We start from the raw sequence: 20117 nt of genomic DNA on the forward strand, positions 1-20117 counted from the left end.
CAAGGTGCAGTCCTGGGGTTCAGAGAAGACCTGGGCCTTGCCGGGAACACAGGGCTCAGCTCCTTGGAGTTAAGGCTGAACTAAGAGGCCAACAAGGACCCTCTGGATGCTGGGCAGCTCCTTTGAGGAGTTGGGAGCCTGAGTCTTTGTGTCTTCTCTCCACTTGAAGTCACCGGTAAATCAGAGTGCCCTTATTTTTAGTGCTGTTGCTGTTGTGGGACTGTAACCATTAGCTAGTAAGAGACTTAAGGAAGGAGATAAACATTAATCTTCTGGGCCTTCCCTCAGCTGCCACCTCCGCATTGCAAGATGCTGTTCTCCTGCACCTGCCCAGGCAACCAAGCTCGAGAGTTATGGACTGGAGGGTGGTGAGATGTGTGCCCAGAGAGAGGGCTGTGGGTGTGTAGCTTTGGGGCTGGCTAGCTTGGTAGCTCCATCTCAAGTCCAGGGATGGAAGGAAGGTGGGGTCATGTCAACATCCTGCCAGATCTGGAAGAAGCAAGCCCCGCAGCCACCAGGCGAGGCTGTTACAGTCTCCTTGAGTGCCTGCTTCTGGAGGTCACTGGCCACATCCCTGTGCCTGGGACCAGGGGATGCCAGGTGATCTGGGAGTTGGGAGTTACTTGGGGTTCTCCTGGCTGCATCCTGGTCGGTGATCATGCTGAACCCAGGGACAGGAAGGAAGGTCTGACCCAGATCTTTGGGCAGCTGGGACGGATTAGCTGGGCAGTAGGAACTAATCTCTGTCTGTCCCCACCTCCTTCCACAAAGTAGAGCTGTTGCTAGAGGGAAAGTTTAGGACAAAGCTGGGTTTGGTTAGTGAAACAATAAATGTGAATTTCTTCTAGTCCATAATCCCTACATTATCTCAAACTGACAGGCCTGGGTTTGAATCTCAGTTCTATCTCTTTCCTGCTGTGGGATCTTGGGCAAGTTACTTAACTTCCCTGGGCCTCCGTTTCTTTCATCATCTGGAAATGTGGACAATCATAGCATTCACCTGATGGGATCATTGTGCGGGCCATGGGAAGATTTACAGAGGCTTTTTGCTGTTTAGGGTAGAGGCAGGGAGACAGGAATAGCTTGGCAGCTATGGATGTGGAGGCGCGTGCCCGGGCCTGGATAATTCGGGGTGAACTGGACTCTCTTCCTTTTGGACCCCCTCCAAAGCCTGGAGTCTTAACTCAACTCTCACCATTCTTTATCTGGCCATAATAGTACAGGGGTGGAGAAAGAGGGTTCTAGGTTCAGATCACCTGCATCACTGCCTGTCCGTGTTACCTTAGGCAGATTACTCTCTTTTTAAACCTGTTTCCTCAGTAATATAATGGAGCTAATCAGATCCCTACTTCACAGAGTTTCTGTAGGTATGAAATATGGTAATCCATGCCTCTGCCTGATACGTAGTCAATGCTCAGTAAGCGATTGTTATGGCTACTACTGTGGTTATTGGTGAACCCTTATTAAGCCCCTGTTTACAGAAAGAACTCTAGAAAGCACTACCCGGAAAGGTACCCCCGCCCTTCGAAGAGCTTGCAACTGAAAGATAACTGATGTAATATATGATGTGAGAATCGTGAGAAATGCATTGGGAAATTGGGGGGGTGGAGTAGGAGGGAGAAGTCACAGTCTACCGAGAGGAGCAGGGAAGACTTCATGAAGGAGGTGACTTTTGGCAGGATTTCAGCAAGTAGAAAGAGGGAAGGACAGTGGGGGAGGGCTGTGAGGCCTCCGTGCTGTGAGTAGCATCCTCTCTTCCCACGTACTGGAGCTCTGCCTTCCTGTGGAAGGAATTGACCCACGCAGCTCACTTGGATCTGGGGACTTGTGGATTTCTGGTTATTCCACCAAAACCGAGTAATCCTGGCGTCTGAATGTGAAGAGGTCAAAGCTCACAGCAGTGGTGGCCAAGAGGACCCTGGGGAGAAGCAGGATTTGTGTCCTGGTTTCTCTTTCTATAAAATGGGCATCATACTAATGCCAACCTCCTAGAGTTGTTATGAGGATAAATTAAAAGAGGCAGCTGCCTGGTGTAGAAGTAAGCTCTCAATAAATGTTAGCTATTATTATTTTAAGTCATCATTATCTTGATCATCAACCTCTTTATTATCAGCATCATTATGTTTCAGGCTTGCCATCAGGACTATGTAGAGAATATATGCAAAACCCCTAGCCAGTGCCAAGTATGTATTAGGTGCTCAGTATAACTTAGCTATTATTAGTATTCTTAACAAGAAAGAGATTCTGGGCCAGGTGCGGTGGCTCATGCCTGTAATCCCAACATTTTGGGAGGCCGAGGCGGGTAGATCACCTGAGGTCAGGAGTTCGAGACCAACCTGGCCAACATGGTGAAACTCCGTCTCTACTAAAAGTATAGAAATTATCCAGGCATGGTGGTGTGTGCCTGTAATCCCAGCTACTTGGGAGGCTGAGGCAGGAGAATTGCTTGAACCCAGGGGGCGAAGGTTGCAGTGAGCTGAGATGGCATCACTGCACCCCAGCCTGGGCAACAGAATGAGACTCTGTCTCAAAAAGAAAAAAATAAAAGAGATTCTGGACACCCTAGGCCACTGAAACCCTGTTGTGGTGGAAAGAGCGCCAGAGTTTTAGTTGAAGACCTGGATTCAAATCCCAGCTCTGCTGCTCACTGGCTCATTTCCTCATCTGGAAAAGGTGGTCACAACTATCTGGCCCAGGCCTGGTGGCTGTCACCTATAGTTCCAGCTATTCAGGAGCTGAGGTAGGAGGATCACTTGAGCCCAGGAGTTTGAGGCTGCGATCATGCCACTACACTCCTGCCTGAGGGACAGAGTGAGACCTAAAATGAAAGGAAAAGAAGCTGTCTCCAGGATTGCCATGACTTGCTGCATTACTTCAGCAAATCATTACAAGTGCATAGTTAGTACCTAAGAACTGAAGGAATATGAGTAACAAGGTGACCACAAGGAGAATGGATGGTTGATGGCTTTTATTGTTTCTCTTCTGCTTTTAGATCACCAGAAACTAGAACGTGAGGCTCGGATATGTCGACTTCTGAAACATCCAAACATCGGTGAGTGCCTGGTCATGGAGCATTTTGTGGGTATTTTGTAGAAGCAGGGAGAACAGATATCCACTGCTTTTGTGTGTGGGATCACCTCTGTCTGTGGACCTTCACCTGGTGTCTGTTTTTACATGAGCAGGATAGCAACTGTGTCTCAGAATTCTGGGGCATTCTAGTTTAGAGACCTGAGTATCTGCATCACTGCGGCACCTTCTCAGGGCTGGGGTGTGAGGCATCAGAATAGGTTTCAGACGCTATTTCTTCCCTTTCTCCTTCTGTCTTTGGGCTGAGGTCCAGGGTCCTCAGCGTGTGAGGTTCCGGGCTCCTAGCCTGCCAGCATCCCTCACCAGGGGCCATCCACAGCCCTCATGAAAGGGTCAGGATTTTGTTTGTGGACCTGAAAGAGTTTTGTTCCTGCTGCAGTGTCCTGCACACTCTGGGGGTTTCCATGGTGCTCCCATTTGTATTCCCCAGAGCCAGGAAAGCAAGCTGCCCCCTCGCCTGGCTTCTCTGGAGAAGGGATGGCAGGAACCACTCAGATGGGGAAGGAGAAAAAAGAGGATTTCTCCCTGCTCCCACCCTGACTTGGGGGACAAGAGAACATTGTTGGTTGTGCTAAAGCCTGAGGATGTTTGCCTGCCTCAACCCACTCTGGCTCAGTTTTACTTTGTTCAGCTGAAACCGTCTTTGCCAAAAGCGTTGGCCCTGATTTGGTGCTCCTTGCAGAAGGGACAGAAACTGGGCTGGCTGCAGTGTCTGAGCAGAAGCCCCAGTGTTGACTTGAGGCAGAGCAAGGAGCATCTCCTAGGTTTTCCCTAAAAGCCCTGAGTCATCACAAAAGACAACACGTGTTCTGTGCTCCTCAGGCATGGCCTAAATATCGGGGCTCCCACCGTGCCCCGGAGGCCGCCTGCTCTGCTCTGTTGGCGGCCAGGGCTGTGAGGTGACTTGCTGAAGCCTAATGCTTCCTTCAGAGCTACCCAGCCCCTGGCTTCCTAGGTCTCGGGCTAGAACACTCAAAGTGAGCTCTGTCAGGGAAAGGCTGAGGTCCTGCTCTAGCCCTCTGGGAGAGGAGCAGCTCTGAGGTAGTCAGAACGTCAGCTGTGCAGGGCTTTGTGGATGGCAATCAGCAGCTTGGATTACACCCGAAGCAGATTGGCGTGGCTCGTGGCGATCAGCTCTGCCTGATGCAGTGTGTTCTGCAGAGCCAGCACCTCTCAGCTGGTGGGTTCCTGGCCTCAGAACTACTGGAGCTCCTAGGTGGTCTCTGAGGTTAGGCCTTTACCTGAAAATAGCGCACTGGGGACTGACGTGTTGCCCTGGGTAGGAGAGGGCCCACAGAGGGTAACACCTAGAACAGCAGTCATGGATTCAGGCATGTTTTGCTTGGCCGGCTCAGTGGTCTAAAAATATTTTTATTATTTGCCAATATTTAAAAATGAGATTTCACATTTTGAAGAAAAAAAATCTATTCCCTTGCCTTTCCAGTCAGAAGGCTCAGCTCTGCTGAGTCCCCACCTTGCATGGCGAGAAGGAGCTGTGGGGAGCAGTGACTGCCCCTGCAGCCCGCTGGCCACTGTCCTTGTCACCCACTATGAGCTCACATTTGCATTGCCCACTTGGGCCCCTGCAGGCCTTGCAAGCTTGTGACCTCTGACCTAGAAGTTCCAGAACAGGAAGAAAAAGCATGCCCGTGACTAAAGCCACCCATAAGCCCAGAAGCATTTTGATGTTCCAGACCTGGGTCTCAATATCTGAGGAAGGTAACTTCCTTTCTTTTATGCTCCTTGTGACCAACTGGTACAGCAGTGATAATCTGACCTCATGTAGGCAGGAGAACAGCAGCTAGGGGTCAATGATGCGGGAGGCAGAACCACGTCCGCATCACCCGCGACGAAGGTGGGTTGACCACGGACGGGTCAGGGTATAATGAAGACAATTGAGAAATTAACAGGAAGGACAAAATAGAATTCTAGCAGAAAAAAGCCCTAGGCGTCTTTTTATTTATTTCTAGAATTAAATACATACCTTTTTACCTCTTAGACTTCACTTCATTTGGTAGCCGTTTCCTTTCACCATCTGCCCTGGGCTCAGAATGGAGGCAGGCGGAGACCATCTATCCTGGCCGTCTGCTCAGAGGCCAGGTCGGGCACAGTCACTATGTTTTCCTAGAACTGTGCTTCCATTTCATGACTGCTCCCAGGTCCTAAGGAGGTTGGTCCGAGGACCGATTCTGGGGTTGAGGGTGGGCAGAGGGAAGTGGGAGTCAGGACTGTGTCCTGGGAGCTCCAGCATCCGGTGGGAACCAGGGCTCTTGGAGATGTGGCGGAGCTGCAGGTCCAGGAGGCTGCGGTTGCCATGGATCTGGACCTGGCTTGTGGCAGGAGAGGAGGCAATTTTGTGCCCCTAATTCACTATTCCTCTCCTCTCTCCACTGCGCTGCCCTTCAGAACTGTGACCCTTTTGGCTCTGGCCTCTTGAACTCCATCCCAAAGGGAAACAAACGGGCCAGCCCAAGAGCAGTGCACAGTCGAGGAAGCTAGAGCAGAGAGCACGTGGTCAGCCCCGGCTGCGGTCAGACTCGGAGGCACTGAATTCAGATGGGGCATTTGGTGCTAGGGGCCAGCCATGCTGTTTCCCCTTAATAGCTAGATGTTCTGTCCCAGGAGTTAAAAGCCTGTTGGAAGAGTGGTGAACCCTGATGTAAACTCTGGACTTATAGGTGATGATGAGTCAATGTGGGTTCATAGATGGTAACAAATCTACCACTCCAGTGGGAGGTGTTGATGGTAGGGGAGGCTGTGTGTGGTGGGGGGACATGGGGTATTTGGGAACGCTCTCTCTTGGGTATTTGGGAACACCCTGTACTTTCCGCTCAATTTTGCTGTGAACCTAAAACTGCTTTGAAAATAAAGTTTATTAATTAAAAACAAACAAACAAACAACAAAATGCCTGTTGGGTGGAAGGCACACTGCCGAACTCCAAACAGTGCTGGGAGTGTGGCCAGCAGTGGGGAGCTGAGTGGAGGAGACGCTGGTGTGAAGTCTGAGGTCTGAATGAACTCTGTTCTACCTGTGATCTGCCTGCTCCCTGCTCTCAAGCCCTGTAATGAATAGACTCTGTCTTCCTTCGTGCTGAGCTGCCCCAGCAGTTTTGATCATAGTCTAGCATCGTGGTTTAGAGCAGCACTTCTCAAACTTTTATGTGCTTATGACTCACCAGGGATCATGTTAAAATTCAGATTCCAATTCAGGGGGTCTGGGGTAGAACTTGAGTCTCCAGCTGATGCTCATGCTACTGGTCCGCATGCTGGTCTACACTTGGAGAAGCCAATGTTTGCAGCTTTGGAGTCGCATCCAGATTTGGGGGTTGAATCTGGGATTTGCTAATTAGTAGCTGTGACCTCTGGCAAGTTATTTAACTCCTCTGTGCCTGCCTCTGTTTTGTTATCTGGGTCCCTTTGTGGAGTTGTTATGAAAGGGTTCAGCCAGGAAAGGAGGCTAGGAGGGAGATGATGAAAACGGAGATTCCAGCCCCTAGAAGTGATCTCTTCAAGACCCCCAGCCTCGACTCAGTTCACAAGTTTTTCAAGCTTGACCGTTTACCCTTGAGCCTAGTACCCATTCAGCTAACAGTAAGTGTAGCAAAGAAACAGTTGCAAATAAAAAGAAAGAAACATTGAATCATGACTGTGCAGTTCCTACATCCCTGCCCCCAGGGTGGGGGTGGGGGGAGCCCTGCCACAGCAAACTCTTGGGGGGCAGCTCAGTCCCCCACAAGCCCCCATGGCAACAGGACCTCCTTCCCACTGTGTTATTGCTGCAGATATTTTTAACAGCAACACTTTTTCAGTGCTTTTTGGAGAAAGATTTGTTAGTTAAAATGTGGCATATTGTTGGGTGGTTTTTAAAGAATTGGAAATAGCCACAACATTTGGGTTGTGGCTATCTCAGTCCTTGAAGACATGAAATATCAAGTAAAGGTTTGTAGGTGTTTTGGCCTGTTCTGTCTTTTATGGTTTTTAAAGAACAGCAATTAGGTTTGTTGCTGAAATGCAGTAAATGCTTTTATACTCCTTTCCCCACGTCTTGTCGATGGACGTGGCCTGGCCCTTGTTGGCCTTCATGCTCTGTCTTTACTCTGGAACAGGCTGGGTGTCAGATTATTTTATTCTACGCATCCATAGTCCCTCTGCTCCTGCCTCACAGCATGACACAGTTGTGCTTAGTTACGCATTTGGGTAATTGCTGGTTTAAAGCCTGTCTTCCCTCTTCGCCTGGCAGCTCCAGGTGGCAGGGCCGGCTCCTCTTCTTCACGGCCACATTCGTAGCATGTACAGCCTCGCCTGCTCCAGGGTAGCTGCCCAGTGGACATTGTCAAGCCAGTCAGAATGGCCAGGGGTAGGGGGGACAGATTAGAGTTCCTTTGCCTAAGAGTTTGAGAAGGTGACTCCCAAGCAACTCTGCAATATCAGGAATCTTGATGTTGGTTTGTCTTGGATTCAAGTCCAGGTTCCGCCGCTTTGTGTGATTTTGGGCAGGTTTCTTATGGAGCCTCGGTTTCCTCTCCTATCAGATGGGGTTATTTATATGTAAGTAGCTACCCTGCGCAGTTGATGTGAGGGTTCAATACAGTAATGCACGTGGAGCCCATGGAACAACACCGGCACACAGGGACAGCTCAACTAAGTGTTAGTTCTTAGATTTAGATTGTTATTATCAGAATCTAATGGGGTGCAGTAGCTCACAGCTGTAGTCGCAGCCTCTCAGGAGGCTGAGACAGGAGATGGCTCAAGACCAGGATCTCTAGCCCAGCCTGGGCAACATAGTGAGACCCTGACTCTTAAAAAAAAAGAAAGAATGAATCTGCTGTTGCTAAGTAGGCATTTAGAATGGCACAGTCATTTCTCCTCTTGTCTTCAGTGCCCTGTTAATTTCTTTACAAATTAAAAAAATATCGATAGCAGTCTTATTCAGATACGGCTTCCTCTATCCCTCCTTGTCTTGGCGGGCGCCTTGCTCTGGGGCACACATCAAAGCTGTTCTCTCCGCTGGGTGGCCTGGAAGGATTAGTCTTCCTTTGCTGCTCCTCTCTTCTAATTCCCTTCCCCGGCTTCCTCCCACCTGGGCTCTGTGTGTGGCCTTCCTGGAGAAGGGCAGACGCCAATGACTCCATGTCTAGGCAGAGGCCTGGGTGCCTGCACTTCTTGCCCTGTTCTTGGCCTTGCTGTGCTGGGTGGGGGCAGGGTGGTGTGGGGCATGGGGTGATGCTGGGCATGGGGTGGGGCTCTGGCTGAGGGAGGGCTCAGCGCCAGGCCCAGGCAGAGCTGAGCGGCTCCACTTCTCTGAGATGATTGTCAGCATCACACCTGCTGTCCCGTTAGCTCCCCATGCTGCTGCTGTTAGTCACCTCCCTAATGGAGCTGGTCTGTAGCTTCTGGGACAGCTGATTTCCAGGAGATTATTTGTGTTACACACTTTAATGCTTTTTAATAGCAAATTTTTAATTAAGTGGAAAGTCCTTTTGGAAGCGAGGGAGCAGCAGCTGCAGCGAGACTCAGCGTGAGGCACCGGCCTAGACCAGAGGTGCGCAAGTGAGTGGGACGGAGGCAGTGGCAGGACTTCTAGAGCACTTGATGGAGTGTATATGGAGTGTGCCCAGGCTAGTTTTTATGGGAGGAAGGCAGGGGCCTGGTGCTGGCTCCTTCCTCCTGTCCTAAAAGCCCCCTCTGTCATCTACAGGCCTAGGGAAGCATCTTGTTTACCCAGGAGAGAATGTTTTAAGGAGGAAGAATATTGGAAGTATCACCTGCCTTTGATCCTGTTCGCAGAAATACTGAGATTGGGATGGGATTTTGGGGGTTGAGTCACTAGATCAGATCAGGTAGTGTAGGTAATGGGAGGCGGAAACAGTCTTAAGGCCCTGGCTCCAGCCCTGGCAGGCTTCGCAGTCCTCAGTCATCAAGGGAGGAGAACAAGAGGGCTATAGGTCAGTGCCTCGGGACTGCGCCGGCTGGGTTGTATATTTTGCTTTCTGAATGATCTTGCTTCATGGGGAGGGGACAAAGGGAAGCACCTCAGCCCTGAGGAAACGTATGACACTGGAAACGGAAGCAGCCAGGGCCCACCCAGGAAGAGACATGGCCATTTCTTTGTCTCCCAGCACTGAACCAGTTAGTTTGGTGTCAGGCCATTCCTGAAGTGCTCCATGAGGTACGCCTGTAACTGCCAAGGCTTGGAGCAAAGGTCAAACCGAGGGAGGCCTTTGGAACAGAGGTTCCCCATCAAGAGAGTTCAGGTGAGGGGAGGGACAGGACAGTCAGCCAAAGCAGAGTTGTGTCTGCATTAGAATGATGCTCAGGGGTTGGCATTTAACCCAGAGGTGGCTTTGTGGGCAGAAACTTGAAGAGGAGACCTCAGAAGACTTCAGGTTGGTTTTTTGCCCAAGAGCTTTGGAGGCGGGGAGCGGGGAGGGATTCCGCCTGCCAGCCTTTTCTCGCAGCTGGTGCGTCGCCCGAGTCTTCTTCCTGCGGCGCCCTCCCGGACCTGTCTGCGATGCTGCTTTAGGGACATTTGTAAGTGGTCTTTCTTTTGGATGCCAGGGCTTTGTTGCCTGGATATGGGGGCTGCCCCATGTTTCTTACGGGAAGCAGTGGTGTAGACCACAGTCTTTGGGGTCAGGTAGCACTGGATTCACATCTTGACCCACCACTTAGAAGCTCTTTGGCCTTTATGTCCCTGAGCCTCTGGTGCCCTCATCTATAGAATGGGAATAACATTCATCTCAGCTGGTCGAAAGCAATAATAAACTCCTCAAAGGCAGGCACTGTGTCTGTTCCTCCTGAATCCCACTACCTAGCATGGGGTCCAGCACACAGTAGGCACTCAATAAATGCTTGCAGAATCAGTAATGTATGCAAGAGCCTAGCACAAGGCCTGGCATAGAAAGCACTTAATAAGCTGTTATTGTCGTCATTGCCTGAATGTGTGCGTGGCCTTCCAGGCTCGCCATCCATTATCCTGCACCACGTGCCTTCCTGCTGAGCTCTGCCTTTCCACCTTCTTCCCCTCCCCTTAGTTCTGCTCCCATTTACTGCTCTGGAAGAGCTCTCTGGCTTTCCCATCTGGTCATTGTTGTCCCCTGCCGTCAACATTGCTAGGTGCTGCTCACGCTGCATCTCACCATCGTGCATCATATCCCAGGACCACCTTCTCGGAGACCAGCCCTCTGGGAAGGTTCCGGCTTCTCTCCATCTTGACTTCTTAGCCATGAAGCTTTTCTGTCTTGCCTGAGTCTGAGGTGGCAACCAGAGCGCCAGACTCTGGCTCCCAGGCTGTGTAGCTTTGCACTGGGGGGCACTGGGCACGTCGCCACTTCCCCACGCTGCTCCTTCTGGAGAGCCCCATGAGCCTGACAGGATGGGGCAGGGGTGGGGCTACTGAGGAGGAGAAGCCCAGGATTTCCGAGTTTTCTCTCTGTTAATCTCTGTCCCCATCTCCTCTCTTGCAGTGCGCCTCCATGACAGTATTTCTGAAGAAGGGTTTCACTACCTCGTGTTTGACCTGTAAGTGCCACTTTCTGAGGGTGTGGGGGCCTTTCCCTCCAGCTGGCTCAAAATGAAGGCTCAGGAAGAGGCCTAAACAGGCTCTCCAGCCTCTGCCCAGGGCCCCCTCCTTGGTCCGAGAGAAAGGATTTGACTGGGGCAGATTGCTGCCCCCACCAAGGGGGTCTCCATGTTCCCCCAGCGTCCCCCCAGGGCTCTGAATCCCAGGACAGCGTTCCTCTCGCACTTCTGTTCAGCAGCACACCTTGCGCAGATGCCTTTGTCTTGTTTCTGTGTGCTGTCCTTAGTGAAGAAATAAAATACAGCTCTTTGCATGACCTTAAAAATCCTGAGAAATCAGAGGAAGCTTTCATTAGTCGGAAACCAGGCTCCATTGGATTGGGTCTCTCCTCCATGCTGGTTGTGGTTTAATGTCTTAAAAGTGGCTCTTCACCTCCTGGACACTCCTCTCCAGGATTCTCAGGGTTGGGTCTGTGTCATTGGTCTCATTACTCTTCAACTTCAGTAGTAGCTCTGTCCTTCCTGGGCAGTGATTAAAATTTTTAGTGTTTATGTTGGTCTCAAAGCTGTGACTTTTGGGGTAGGTTGACTGTTTTCTCTTAGATCCCTGTATCTTCATCTCTGCCTATTAGTGAATCTGTGGATTTTGGAAAAAGAAATGTCCAGAAGGGAGGGAGGGCCCATGATACCTCAAGGAGAATCCGGGTGTCACTGAAGGATCGAGTGTGTTCTGAGGTCTCACATGAAATGCATGGGGAGTTGGGATTTCTCTGAAAGCCATTCTACAGGGTGACCCTGTTTCTTTTTGGACATTGGGGTTGGTCAAGGGACCCTTTCCACCTCTGACCCTCTTCTTCCCATTGGTTGCAGTGTTACCGGCGGGGAGCTGTTTGAAGACATTGTGGCCAGAGAGTACTACAGTGAAGCAGATGCCAGGTAGGATGAGGGCCTGAGAGTTCAAGTGTAGCTCTGGAGTTTAGGACTGAAGTAAGTTTTGGCCACCTTTGGGGGCCAGCATTGTGCCTGTTTGAATAGTCTTTGGGGAAGATAAGAATAGCTCTTGTCTGGAGAAAGATTCTGTTGACCTGGGCTAGGGCTACATACTGTGGGTGATATTAGAAGTTAAAAATTCAACACTTCTTAACCAGGCGCAGTGGCTCATGCCTGTAATCCCAGCACTTTGGGAGGCCAAGGCAGTTGGATCACTTGAGGTCAGGAGTTCGAGACCAGCCTGGCCAACATAGTGAAACTCTGTCTCTACTAAAAATACAAAAAAATTAGCTGGGTGTAGTGGTGTGCGCCTGTAATCCCAGCTACTTGGGCAGCTGAGGCAGGAGAATCACTTGAACCTGCGAGGCGAAGGTTGCAGTGAGCTAAGATCATGCCATTGCACTCCAGCCTGCGTAACAGAGCGAGACTACGTCCCCCTCCCCTCACACCCAAACAATCACTTCCAGATGAATGTTTTACAAAGCTTTTCCAAGTCTCCTTTACCCTGTGACCCCAGAAATACTTCTTTTTGCACTACTGTATGCTCGCCACCATGCCCAATGTCCCCCTCTGCCCTTTTCTTTCCTTTGACAAATTCTAGTGTTCTCAAATCACTGTGCTGAGGCTCTGGCATGATGCAGAGGTGCAGAAAACATGATTTCTATCCTGAGGGAGTAGAGAGTTCTAGGTAATAATCCAACCAGAGAGCCCCGGGAACTTTCAGCCTCTGTCACCTTGTCCCTAGACCACCATGACCGGCCTTGCCGTGGGGCTCCTGCAACTTGAGGACCATTCCCCGGCCACATACCTCAGCCTCTGCCCTCCCTGGAATCCCTGGTGCCTCCCTCACCCACACTCTGAGGCGCCTGTTCAGCCTGCCTTTCCCGCCTTGGCTCTTCCCCCAGCCTCGCTTTTCTCGGACGGTGATGTCCCTACAACCTGGTTTTGATCATCCTGCCTGCAGCTTATCTGGCTTATGTGGCAGCTCTGGCTGCCTCTGTAGAGTGGGGGAGTGCAGCTTCCTCACGAATTTCTCAACCCTGAGAGGCCAATGTTTGCTGATCAACTTCAGATGCTTCAGCCTCGGGAAGAATTCTCAAGTGGGGAGATGAATTCCAGTGCCAGCAGGGGAGGACCAGGCTCTGAGACAGAGGAGGCAGTGATGGCTCAGGGAGCCTGCGGGGAGGAGGGAGAGCTGTAGGGAGGGGGCCCTGAGGGGGGTGACTGTACCAGTGGGCTTGGCCTGGCTCTGCTGGGACACTTCGCACTTTTGCCATTTTTGGCCAGAAGGCGCTCCCTGCTAGCCCGGCTCTGTTCTAATTATACATCTCTGTGGAGATTCGCCTCTATAGCTCAGTCTTAAAGTTTCTGTGGCCCACTCTTGGGCTGTGTCCTATGGAGAGGCCCGAGTTTCAGCCCCCAGGGACCCAGTACGACCTCTTGGTTCTTGTGGGATCCCCAGCATCAGATTTTAGGAATAGTAAGTTCAGGCCACCCAGCCCAATACACCGGGATGCTCTGCAGACATGCTCAGTATACCAGATAGTACCTGATGACAGGGGTCTATGCTCTAGGCCAAGTGCCTCAGCCTTGATGCTACTAACGTTTTAGGCCAGGTACTTCCTTGCTGTGAGGCCTCTCCTGTGCATTGTGGCAGACATTTAGAAGCATCCTTGGCCTCTGCCCCCCAAATGCTGGGGGCATCCCTCCTCCAGTTGTGACAACCAGAAATTTCTCCAGGCATTGCCAAATGTCCCCTGGTGGGGGTGGGGGGGGCAAATTCATTCCCAGTTGAAAACCATTGCTCTAGACTGCCCCCACTCCCTGCCAGGAGTTTGATGACAGGGATGGCAGGATGGTTTGCAATGTGGACAGTCTGATTTACGTGTGTGACTGTGGCTGGGCGCAGTGGCTCACACCTGTAATCCCAACACTAAGAGGCCAAGGTGAGTGGATCACTTGAGCTCGGGAGTTTGAGACCAGCCTGGGCAACATGGTGAGACCTTGTCTCTACAAAAAATACAAAAATCAGCTGGGTACAGTGGTTCATGCTTGTGGTCCCAGCCTACTGGGGAGGCTGAAGTGGGAGGATTGCTTGAGCCCAGGAGGTCAAGGCTGCAGTGAGCTGTGTTCACGACATTGCACTCTAACCCAGGCAACAGAGTGAGACCCTGTCTCAAAAATAAAATAATAAATAAAATAATGTAACTTTGGGTTTTTTTCTCTATGCAAAATCATCAGAAGTGCTCCTCAAGCGCCCTGTTTGGAAGCTCTCAAGTAAATTGTTTCTTAAAGGCATCTAGATACTTGTTTTAGCTGCGTTACTGGGTGCCAAACCTCAGGGCAGCTGTTGGGTCTTGTCCATCTTCATATCCTAGGCACTCAGTAAACATTTAGGGGAATGAATGAGTGCACCCACCCTCAAAGTAGCTTAGGTTGTTTAGTTGGGCTCTCCTTCCTAAGTTACCAGCACAAACCTTTTCTCCAAGAACAAAGTTACTATATGGAGAAAGAGAAAGAAGGAAGGAGTTGGATGGTCTCATCTTCCTCAGCATTCTGGACTGTCTCCTGATCTCTTGGAAATGAGTTGGTTGTGTTAGACCTTTCCAGTCAAAAGGGGGTGAGGTGAACCCATTCTAGTGGTGATCCTAGAGAAACCATTGAATCTTCCTGGGCCTTGGTTTCCTCTTTCTTTAAATAGGTTGACCAAGATGATGTGCAGAGTCTAAGGTTCCAGTGGCTGTTAAGTGATTCTCTGTGAATCCATGGCCCCTTGTCACATGCCTTAGTCTGCAGCGTGTGGTTGTGGATGTGGATGAGGTGGTTTAACCCTGCACTAACATTTGTTTTCCTTCTGCTTTTTTAGCCACTGTATACATCAGATTCTGGAGAGTGTTAACCACATCCACCAGCATGACATCGTCCACAGGGACCTGAAGGTACTACCCAGGCCCCCCTCCTTGCCTTTGCTTATGAAGTGTTGGCGCCACCTGGTGCCAGATAGTGGTACTGCGTAGGTCCAAACTAGGCTCCCTCTGGGCTGCAGAGTGGGTGCTCACAAGGTTCTCTCTGTTCCTTCTGCAGCCTGAGAACCTGCTGCTGGCGAGTAAATGCAAGGGTGCCGCTGTCAAGCTGGCTGATTTTGGCCTAGCCATCGAAGTACAGGGAGAGCAGCAGGCTTGGTTTGGTAAGGGTAACCCTGTCTTCCCAGAATGCAGCCCCCGCCCTTCCTCCTCTTCCTGATCGGCCTTCCTCTATTAGAACTAGAAGCCAAGGCTGGGCGCGGTGGCTCAAGCCTGTAATCCCAGCACTTTGGGAGGCCGAGATGGGCAGATCACGAGGTCAGGAGATCGAGACCATCCTGGCTAACACGGTGAAACCCCGTCTCTACTAAAAAAATATAAAAAACTAGCCGGGCGAGGTGGCGGGCACCTGTAGTCCCAGCTACTCGAGAGGCTGAGGCAGGAGAATGTCGTAAACCCAGGAGGCGGAGCTTGCAGTGAGCTGAGATCCGGCCACTGCACTCCAGCCTGGGCGACAGAGCAAGACTCCGTCTCAAAAAAAAAAAAAAAAAAAAAAAAGAACTAGAAGCCAGACCCTTAATGGTCCTGGCCTCCTCAGAGACTGGCAGAGGGTGGGAGGGTGCAGAGATCTCTCTTGGCCCTACATGACTCATTACAGCAAGTCTAGCTGTTGTCAGCACTGCTTTCTTGCTGCCTCTGGGAAGGAGCTGGAGTTCCTGGTAGGCATACGGCTTTGTCCTCTGGTTCAGACTCCAGGCATTACAAGAAGCCCAGCCTGTCAGCTCTTGCTGCCCATGTGCTGAGTGCTTATGTAGCAAAAGCAGCAGGAATGAGAAGGGACTTGGGGGAAATGATTGGTGTGGATTTAACGAGAGAGAAAGTGGGTTCAGTATGCCTCTGCCCTCTCTTCTACTACAGGTTTTGCTGGAACCCCAGGTTACTTGTCCCCTGAGGTCTTGAGGAAAGATCCCTATGGAAAACCTGTGGATATCTGGGCCTGTGGTAAGCCCATTCCATGCTCTCAGCTTTTCGCTGTTAGGGGCCCTTAACTTCCGATGATGGCAAGAAAGAGGCATCGCTATTCCTTGCGGGTCACACATACATGCCTGGTGTATGTGAAATTACAGTGTTTGCTCTAGTGCCCCTGGGATGGCCGTTCCCATCACACTCTCCTCCCTGAGTGCTTCTGGGATGACATTGTATCTTTCTTGGAGAGGGATTTGCCCACGCCCTAGAGGATGGGTTGTGCCTAAAGAAATCCCTGGTATGACTTGGTGACGTGAAGTGTGAGGCATAGCAGGAGGGGCTGGTAGCATAGCATTATTGGCTGGCATCCACTTCTGTCTCTGGTATGGCCCCTGCCTTTCTAGGTGGCTCTGAGCCCTGCATGGCTTTTCTTGGTTCCTCAGGGAAGTAGGCGACTGACCCCCATGACCTGTGTGTTCTGTCTCGTAGGGGTCATCCTGTATATCCTCCTGGTGGGCTATCCTCCCTTCTGGGATGAGGATCAGCACAAGCTGTATCAGCAGATCAAGGCTGGAGCCTATGATGTAAGGACCAGAGAGCCGGGCAGCCAGGCCAGGAAGGGCAGATGTCCTGCTCCTCGGGCTTTGTCCAAGGGAGCAGGCTTGTTTAGTGTGTCACGTGATACAGGGGGTGTCAGGGGACTTTGAGGACCCAGGGATGGGCATCCAGGGCCCAATTCTTGCCACCCTATGTCCCAGGGAGCAACTTTCTTTTGCACAGCCTTCTTTGTAACTAAAGCTGAGGAGCCCACTGAAGTCCTTTGATCTTTACTTGCAAAGAGTGGAGCAGCCTCATTGGTGTGCTATGTAACACAGGCCTGGAGACTCCCTTCACTGCAGTGGCACCTTGGACACATCGCTGAGCCTCCATTCCCTCCTAAGTAGAGAGCTGGGCTTAAACCAGAGAATGTTGGAGTCCCCTTCCTGCTCTGATCTGATATTCTGGTGTTCTAACCATGAGTGTTCTGTCTGTCTTTCCCAGTCTTTAAGTTGACACGGGTTCTGGGATAGCCCCAGGGCTTCTCCAACTCTGCTGTTCACAGCTTTAGGTACCACAGAGTATCCCAATTACAGGAGTTGAGTTGAAGACAGAGCCAATGTTTCAGGGTGTGAAGCTCACCAATATCATATTCCTCTTCTCCCTGTTCCTGCTCCTTAGTTCCCATCACCAGAATGGGACACGGTAACTCCTGAAGCCAAGAACTTGATCAACCAGATGCTGACCATAAACCCAGCAAAGCGCATCACGGCTGACCAGGCTCTCAAGCACCCGTGGGTCTGTGTAAGTATCTTTGCCAGTGGCCAAGGAGCTCAGGGGTGTCAGCCCTCCATGTGCCCTCGGTACCACCTCCTCCCTCTTACCAGCAGAGATTCATTCTGGGCCCCAAGCAAGAACTGAGCAGGCGGGCAGAGGACTGTTGAGGGCCAGGGTCAATAAATGTCACCAGGGAGACTCGGGAGGCTGATGGGGGCTGGCGGGCCGCTACTCCTCTCTCCCCTACTCATGGCTGTCAGACTGGGATTGGTTCTGTTCTTAGATGAGGGATCAGGTTGACCCTTGCAGACTCCAGGTAGCTGGTGATAGAAAGCAGCTAGCAAAACCCAAAGTGAATTCCCAAGCTGGGGTTCATACTCAGATCTCAACTCCAATGGAACAGGGACCAAGACCCAACAAATCAACAGAAGGGGTCTCTGAGTCATTAAAAGCATAGAAGGTGAGGCATAAAGCTTCTGTGCTGAAGTCCTAGGAGAGTCCCCTAAGGCTATCAGTTTGGGGCGACGTACTCTGTTTTCATACACAATTCTTTCAAGCTGAAATGTCTACTTTCAAAAAAGAGGATTTGGTAAGTTAGGCATCTTGACAACCACGAGGCATTATTTATCTGTCCATTCTGTGTTTATTGAATACCTCTTTGGTGCTGGTCACCGTCTGGGTGCTGGAGATACAAAGATGAATGAGGCATGGTCCCTGCCCCCAAAGATCATCTAGGGAGACAGGCACTCAAACAGGCAATCATGTTACAATGTGACAAGTATGTACAAGAATCTAGTGAGAGTACAGGAGCTCCTACTGTTCCTAGTGGGTAGTGGGGTTACTGAAGGCTGCATGGAGGAGGTGACACCCCTGTCCTGGTTCTTGGCAAATAACGAGGTCCTCAGAACGTTAACCTGCAGTGTTTAGCACGGTAAGAGGTTATGGGAAACTGTGTGGTGAATTAAAGGAATGTTGAGTTATTTGGTTGTCGATGAGGCTGCAAATATCAGAATGCAAGAGAATGAGGCAAAAGATTCCCTGACATGTAAGTTTCTGCCTAAGGAGTTTGGATTTTATTCTGGAAACATAGGGAATCATTTAAGGGTTTTAAAGAAGGAACAAAATTTGCATTTAAGAACACTTTGAAAGTTGTATAAAAAATGAATTGCCAGGCACGGTGGCACGTGCCTATAGTCTCAGCTACTGGGGATGCTGAGGCAAGAGGATCATAAGCCCAGGAGTTTGAGGCTGCAATGAGCTATGATTGCACCTGTGAATAGTGTTTGTACTCCAGTCTGGGAAAGATGGTCAGACCCCACCTCTTTAAAAAAAAACAAGGGAATTGAAAATTTTTGAAAGAAAAGGGCTGGAGACAGAGAGCTCAGGAGGCTTTTTTAATAGTCATAATAGTCTAAGCAAGACCAGGTGAGGTCCCAGCGGAGGGTAAGGATAGGGGAAGGTGCAGTGTGTTGAGATTCAAGAGATATTTGAGAGAACCTAAAGGATTTAATTCTCTCCAGTTGGATTTGGGGGAGCAAAGAAGAGAGAGGGATCTGTGGGAACGGCCAGGTTTCAAGTTGGTCCCTGAGCAGAGAGTTGTACCCTCATTGGCCCAGAAGAAAACCAGAGGAGGAGCTTGTTTGTGAGACAAGATGATGGTTTTCATTTTGTGCCTACTGAGTATGGTGTCTGGCAACCTCCAGCCAGACACATCCAGTGGGTGGTTAGAAATATGGTCCTAGAGATTAGAAAAGAAGCTAAAAATTGGAAATCCAGGTTGTAGTCATTTCTGTGCAGTTGGTAGTGAGGCTGTAGAAATAGCCTCTTCCTATGCTATAGATGGGCCTGTGCCTATGCTGGTTGAGTTCTTAACGGTGAGCTTGTATTGCTGTAGTAGAGACGAGACGGCCACTACACACCAGCATTTAAATGACAGGGAGAGTTAGGGGGCCCAGCAAAGGACAATGAGAGTGAGACCTTCCAGAAGACCCAGAAACTAAGAAACAGGGGGTCTCAGTAAGGGAACGTCGGGAATCAGATGCAGAAGAGTCCCTGATTAAGTTGGGGAAGAATCCCCTGGCTCTGACCATTAGATGCCATTGTTTCATCATTTCACTGAGACAGTGGAGAGAAAGATGGAAGCCTGTTTTCAGTGAGACAAAGAGGGAGTGAAGGTGAGGAGGGGCATGGGGAGCTAGGCAGTGAGGTGGGAAATAAATGGTGCTACTTCGATTAGGATGGGCTGAGGGAGCTTTTAATGTAAGGCTCACACCTGTAATCCCAGCACTTTGGGAGGCCAAGGCGGGCAGATCACTTGAGGCCAGGAGTTTGAGACCAGCCTGGCCAACATAGTGAAACCCCGTCTCTATGAAAAATATAAAAACTTAGCTGGGTATGTTGGTACACACCTATAATCCCAGCTACTTGGGAGGCTGAGGCATGAGAATCACTAGAACCCAAGAGGTGGAGGTTGCAATGAGCCAAGATCATGACACTGCACTCCAGCGTGGGTGACAGAGGGAGACTCTGCCTCTAAAAAAAAAAAATTCTTTTTAAAGATTATATTGGCAAGGTGTGGTGGCTCACACCTGTAGTCCCCAGCACTTTGGGAAGCCAAGGTGGGTAGATCACTTGAGCCCAGGAGTTTGAGACCAGCCTGGGCAACATGGCAAAACCCCATCTCTACAAAAAAATTTTTTAAATTAGCTACTTGGGAGGCTGAGATGAGAGAATCACCTGAGCCTAGAGAGTTGCAGGTTGCAATAAGCCATGACTGTGCTACCGCACCCTAGCCTGGGCAACAGAGTGAGATGCTGTTTCAAAAAAAATTTTTTTTTTAAATTTAAGGAGAGGCTTAACTATAATTTATAGAGAAGAATCTAGTCCAAAGGAAAAGAGTTGAAGATCGGCCGGGCGCGGTGGCTCAAGCCTGTAATCCCAGCACTTTGGGAGGCCGAGATGGGCGGATCACGAGGTGAGGAGATCGAGACCATCCTGGCGAACACCGTGAAACCCCATCTGTACTAAAAAATACAAAAAACTAGCCGGGCGAGGTGGCGGGCGCCTGTAGTCCCAGCTACTCGGGAGGCTGAGGCAGGAGAATGGCGTAAACCTGGGAGGCGGAGCTTGCAGTGAGCTGAGATCCGGCCACTGCACTCCAGTCCGGGCTACAGAGCAAGACTCCGTCTCAAAAAAAAAAAAAAAAAAAAAAAAAAA

General features: G+C 50.4%; 1 protein-coding gene across 10 annotated transcripts in view; it reads left to right on the top strand.

Annotated features, from left to right (window-relative positions):
- The window catches only part of CAMK2G (calcium/calmodulin dependent protein kinase II gamma), a 63042-nt gene that overhangs the window by 10944 nt on the left and 31981 nt on the right, over positions 1-20117 (top strand). For all 10 annotated transcript variants that reach the window (XM_025395872.1, XM_025395878.1, XM_025395876.1 and 7 more), the window contains exons 3-10: positions 2993-3052; positions 10554-10608; positions 11479-11544; positions 14465-14537; positions 14683-14785; positions 15540-15623; positions 16077-16171; positions 16806-16928. In XM_025395872.1, coding sequence (XP_025251657.1) covers positions 2993-3052; positions 10554-10608; positions 11479-11544; positions 14465-14537; positions 14683-14785; positions 15540-15623; positions 16077-16171; positions 16806-16928 — 659 coding nt within the window. The remainder of the gene's footprint in view (positions 1-2992; positions 3053-10553; positions 10609-11478; positions 11545-14464; positions 14538-14682; positions 14786-15539; positions 15624-16076; positions 16172-16805; positions 16929-20117) is intronic.

Source organism: Theropithecus gelada, chromosome 9 (genome assembly GCF_003255815.1).
Source record: "Theropithecus gelada isolate Dixy chromosome 9, Tgel_1.0, whole genome shotgun sequence".
NCBI lineage: Eukaryota > Metazoa > Chordata > Mammalia > Primates > Cercopithecidae > Theropithecus > Theropithecus gelada.